Genomic DNA, 5,421 nt, shown 5'->3' with positions numbered 1-5,421 from the left:
AAGGAATGCACAAAGCCTCTGCAATTTTGTCTGCCCTTCTCCCCTCTTTGTCTTTCAAAGAGAAAAAACAAACCAAAAAAACCCCAAAAGAGCTTCCTAGGAAATTAAGAAGAAAAAAAGGGATACAATTAAAAAATACTAGCTTCAGAAACATTTGGCACTTTCCAAAGATTTTATTGGATTTTACATGGCAATACACAGTAGTTATGCTGCCCTCTTCAAATACACACAAATTAAAATACCACAGCGGCACCAACTGTGTGCACACGTGCATGTTAACTTCCTGACTTTATCTCTTGCTTTCATATTACAACCCCATAAAAAAATATCCAAGTTCAGATGATAGGTAGCTTTGAAGGGATGACCTGTTTTCTAACCAGCAAATGCCGAGAAGGATTGTTCTGAATAGAGTTCTGTTCACATTGGACTTAAAAACAAATGTTCATATGCAATTGTTGATGTGCTTGTTAACAGCACTGGATTTAAATGACATCTTTCTGAGAATATTTCTCTGTGGCTATTTCAGAATGTAACACTGTGTCACTAACCTCTTTTTTTCCTGTGAATATCCAGTCGCCATGTTCACTAGCCAGAGAGTCTGCTAGAAGAGTGAATATACGGGAACGCTTTTGCTCAGAAGCCCACACCATGACTTCTGGTGCTTCTGCAGCATTTGGCAGAGCAGAGCCCTGAGCCCCAACCTACATGTAAATAACAACCATATTGCAGAGTATCCACAGAAAGCAAGCCGTGAATTTGTATCACAAGTATTTGCACCTGAAAGCTGTCACTAAGCATAGAATGGGAGATGTCTACCTAAAATAGCTCAAAGAGCACCTGCAAAACAGCAGAGGAATAAACAAATTACTTGCAGGTATTGTTTAGTCAGGAATTTTGAATAATGCCTCAGTTGCAGTCTTCTTGTAGACAACTCATAAGTGGCATAAACTATTTTCTGAACACATTATGGATTGTTTGCCTGGCTCCAGTTATGAAAGAGAAAATGGCAGCACTTGTTATTATATATAACACAACGGGTCCTCATCAAATTTTTCGTCTTTGTACATAAATAATAGCCTACACTGCACATCCTTCAAAGAACCAGACTGGTAATAGCTTATTAGCTCATAATGATATAATGGTAGTGTATGTCTCCAGTCCACCTCAACATCTAATGGGAGCGCTTCTGAAACGCCTGAAAGAATCTTTCCTCCTTTCCTAACTTTGGTAACAGTATTTCAGGAATACCAAAATCAGCAGAAATCTAACATCCTTTAAGCTATGTGTCAAACGCACTCTCCCTTCCAACAATAACAGCGATGAAACAAGTGACAAACTCTTGTTAAAGCAAAACAACACTGCAAGGAACAATTCTAGCTGTGCTTTCTTCCTGTACAAAGCAAAGCAGCTTCATGCCGTTGTGCTAAAATACATGCAACATTCAGCACCATACAAATGACCAGTTCAACAGAGTGACTTTTTTGTTTGCTTTTGGCTAGGACACCTTGTAATACGGAAAGCCTGACAAAAGATATCCACTGGCTAGTTAAGATTTTTGAAATCTGATCGTCAAAGCAGAAAAGACTTGTGCTTTAAGAAGGTAAAATGATGAGCAACATGTTTGATATTTGACTTTTTGAGGAAAAGCCCCACCTTAGGTTTAATATTATGAAATAATATATTTCCTATACATTTCTCTATATAACTTTATTTTTTTGCAACTATACCATCTTTACGTTAGTCACAGCACAGAAATATCCCTTCCATATGCAGGGAGTACTCTCAACTTCAAGAGGAAAATTCTCCAAAATATTTTTAAGTCATAGAAGTGTTAATAATCTTGTCTGAATGGTAGAACTGCTGCTGGGAACAAGAAATAAGATGCTTTTAAATCTGCAGTTACTGAAAGAGTCACTGCAAGAAGAAATGTACTTTTATAATTGCTTCACCCCAAATGGAAGATCATTTAACTGTGCACTTTGCAAAAAGGAAAGAGAGCAAACAGTTCCAAAGGTCAGCCTGCCTTTTCCAGTAACCAGCTGGTATGCAAACTGGCATATTCTTTTTACAACGTTTTCCCCTTCCCCCACACCTCAAACTTTCCATCACTCTACATCACAAAATTTAAATTTCTGCTTTTATATGTACTTCATATACTTTTTTTTTTTTTATAAAACAGTATAAAAATAAGAGCAACACTTAAGAGTTACCTGGGAGATTATGCACGAATAACTAAAATCCTATGTTGGATAGTGTGGGAAAGGCAGAACTGGTATTTGTGCTGGACAAATCCATTTGAAAAGGAGAGCAGTGACATCTTTTTCAGCTGAGACCCTAAAGAAAGCTGATGCATGACATCTACAGATGCAGTATTTCTACCTAACATCTTGTTTTATCTTGGAACAGGATGAAGGAATACCTCAGGAAATGAATAAGCAAAAGGAGCATTATGATACCATGTAAATTTAAATGCAACACTCTGAAACATATCACCAAGTTTGTACATTAAATATAGTAAAAACAAGTAGCATTCACCAGTGTCTGGGTGTTTCTCATGGCAACTTTAAAGTAGGCACCTTTTTTTTTTTCTTTTTTTTCTTTTTTTTCCTAAATTCTCCACCCCCAATATCACTTCTAACAAACAGAAGCAAGAGCAATGTAATGTACATGATCTGTTGCCCATCACATATAATGATGATGTTTCTTGCACATAGGAAAGTGAGCATTTATCAGTGCCCGGAGGTTACTGTCACACGTTGGAGTCCTCATCTGTTATACTGGTGCTAGGAGAGCGAGTCATAAAGTCTTTAAACATTTCATCTTCTTTTAACATGTGCTAGAAAGGAAATGAGGGAAGAATCAAGGTTCAGGCCCTCATAACTAAAATCAACCCAACTAGAAATTGCCTGGGCTTGTGCCTGGCAGCAAACGCTGCCGTGAGCCCTGCTGGCCATCACTTTGTTCTCTCCCTCCGGACTCGCCCTCTCTGCTTTTTATGGCTGCACTGTAACCTCCCTCAGTCAGGGGATCAAGCCAGCCACAAAATAATCCACCAACAAAACAAACAGTGGGAAGGAGGAGGAGATCTTTAACCCACATTGGTTCCCTGATCAATTTATGGCTCAATCCCAGGCCTGCTGGCACAAAGAGCTCGCAGAGCGCAGGCTGGGGAGTCCCTTCTGCTGAGAAAACGCGCAGGAGCCCTTAGTTGGCAACTCACCACCCACAGTGCACTATAGCCGTGTGCCGGCCCTCTGCTCTGCCAGGAACTCCTCGCCCCAGGAGCTGCAGGGTTAGGCACTACGAAGGGTTCGCTAGCACAGGGCAGTGGTCTCCAGCCCCCCAGGAGGATGTGCAGCCCCCCAGGAGGACCCTTTAATGTTTCTGTCCCTGTGAGAAAAAGGATCTCATCCGACCCCTTGTTTGATGAGGCTTCACTATACCCCTAATTTGCACAGTATTTTACATCCTGCAGTCCTCAAAGACCAGTGGTGTTTCACCTCGTCTAAACACTCAGCGAGTCCCACTGTGCACTGGAATCCATCAGAGCAATCACCCTCAGAACTACAAAATTCAGCTGCTTAACAGAGCCAACCCACCACTAACAGTGAAGAAAAGTGGCACTTAAATAGCAGTCCTGAGAAACACAATACCAGAGACTGCCAAGATTTTTGGACTAATCTTAGAAAAACAGATATCTTATTCCACAGACCCCACTTCTAAGGCTTACTGTCAAGTTGTTGATGCCTTCAGAAAATGCTCCTATTTGCCTCACTGTCCCTTCTGAATCTTCCATCTACAAGAAACAGAAAATGGGAGACATCAATTTTGTGCTACTACACAAAATGGTGTGCTTGATTACACCATGCATGGCCAGAGCAAAGGAGGAGCGTGTCCTGTCAGGAGGGAAGATGACTTTTATAGCAGAGTAGATCCTAAAGACGCTGCACTCACAGCTTGAACTTTCTTGTGTCAAGAGACACATTTGTTAGTGGTGCTGTGCAACTGCGAGAAGTCAGGGCTTTCATGGGCCAAATCAAAGGGCACTGAAAAAGGAAGGTTTTCTATCAAACCTGACAAAACAGACACGGACTCCAAACTGTTAGAAGTGGTTTACCTGTTCCAGCCTGTCCAAATCGTCGTCGTCATATACTCGGATATCCAAGCCAGACTTAAAACCCTTCTTCGACACACTTCCAGACGCCTGCCCCAGTTCCATAGGACACACATACTCTTCCACATCATCCTGCTTCTTCTTCCTCAGACTCCCAAAATTGCTGAAGGCAAGTTTCTTTGGCTTATAAATGAAGGAAAAGTTGACAGGAAGTTACACAGCTGGCAAAGAATTATCAGATCTCTTACTCTTGCATGTGGTGTTTCAATGCAAGCAGAAGAGGAGGGGTCAAAACCCACTGCTCTCCTAACAAAAGTCTTCTGTATAAGTCATATTTCACAACAGTTATATCTGAAAGAGCAAGATATGTAACCTCACTCTACCGTGTTAGAGAACAGCATTTAAAGGACCCCAAACGAGGTCAGAATGCTATTGCACTAAGCTACAAGCATATACATAGTAAGAGACAGTCTTTGTCCCAAACACCTTATAGTACGGAGAGAAGGACTACACACAAGAGCGCTACCTCTTGTTTGCACACGAGGAGCTGGGATGCAGCGTGTTCACGGCAGACACAGGAGTCAACCCCCGATCGACTGACTCCAGCTCTAATGCTTTCATTAGTAAACCAGCCCCTTTCTTAGATCTGACTGAATTGCACCCTAATTATGGATAAAACCAGCACACTGAAGAGCTTAATGTCTGCCTAGAAGCTCACGCACAGACCCAAAACAAGTGACCTACCTTTATTTTGGCAGTTGCTGTTAAGAGGACGTAGTCTGGGGACTCCATGGCTTCACGTTTCTGCTGCTGAGCCTCCTGACCAATAAGTAGGTTGAAATGAGTTGCCAAGTGCCGTCTCAGCAGCGTCTTGTTTGGTGGGATGTTCAGCAACTGTGCCATGGTTTCTACATTGAAGCGAGGCTCTAAAACCTATTAACCAGACCACAGAGAACCCAGCTGAAGTCTTTACTGTCTGATGAGGTCTCAAGTACATCAACAGGTATGCCTCTCTTCATTTGGTCACTTTAAGGTAGTTTTGGGGGTTGGTTTGTATTTTAGAGGAAATACACAACAAACGGACAAAAGAGCATTAACTAGTTACAGGATTCATAAAATGCTGCCTCCCGGATTTCTTTCTCGAGTTCTAAATAGGAACAAACTAGCAGGTAAGAAGAAAGGAACAGATAAAGCAATTAGCTCATGTGATATGTGAAGCTGTCACAGAATATTTACCCATCATCCTCTTTTAATTCTGGAAAACGTAGCTAGAGGAATGAGGGAAAACAAGCAGTCTTAAACATTTG

At 41.5% G+C, this 5,421-nt stretch overlaps 1 protein-coding gene across 50 annotated transcripts in view; it reads right to left on the bottom strand.

Moving 5' to 3' along the window:
• Window positions 1-153: 153 nt before the first annotated feature.
• PPFIBP1 (PPFIA binding protein 1) overlaps window positions 154-5,421 on the bottom strand; it is a 125,971-nt gene continuing 120,703 nt past the window's right edge. For all 50 annotated transcript variants that reach the window (XM_068950180.1, XM_068950246.1, XM_068950217.1 and 47 more), the window contains 4 exons: window positions 4,859-5,047; window positions 4,118-4,297; window positions 3,731-3,796; window positions 154-2,836 (listed from right to left, as the gene is read on the bottom strand). In XM_068950180.1, coding sequence (XP_068806281.1) covers window positions 2,750-2,836; window positions 3,731-3,796; window positions 4,118-4,297; window positions 4,859-5,047 — 522 coding nt within the window. In that variant the 3' untranslated portion in view covers window positions 154-2,749. The remainder of the gene's footprint in view (window positions 2,837-3,730; window positions 3,797-4,117; window positions 4,298-4,858; window positions 5,048-5,421) is intronic.

The sequence above is a fragment of the Struthio camelus genome, chromosome 1, assembly GCF_040807025.1.
Source record: "Struthio camelus isolate bStrCam1 chromosome 1, bStrCam1.hap1, whole genome shotgun sequence".
Lineage (NCBI taxonomy): Eukaryota > Metazoa > Chordata > Aves > Struthioniformes > Struthionidae > Struthio > Struthio camelus.
The sequence above is the reverse complement of the archived record's forward strand: the minus strand, read 5'-3'. Positions and strand labels throughout refer to the sequence as shown.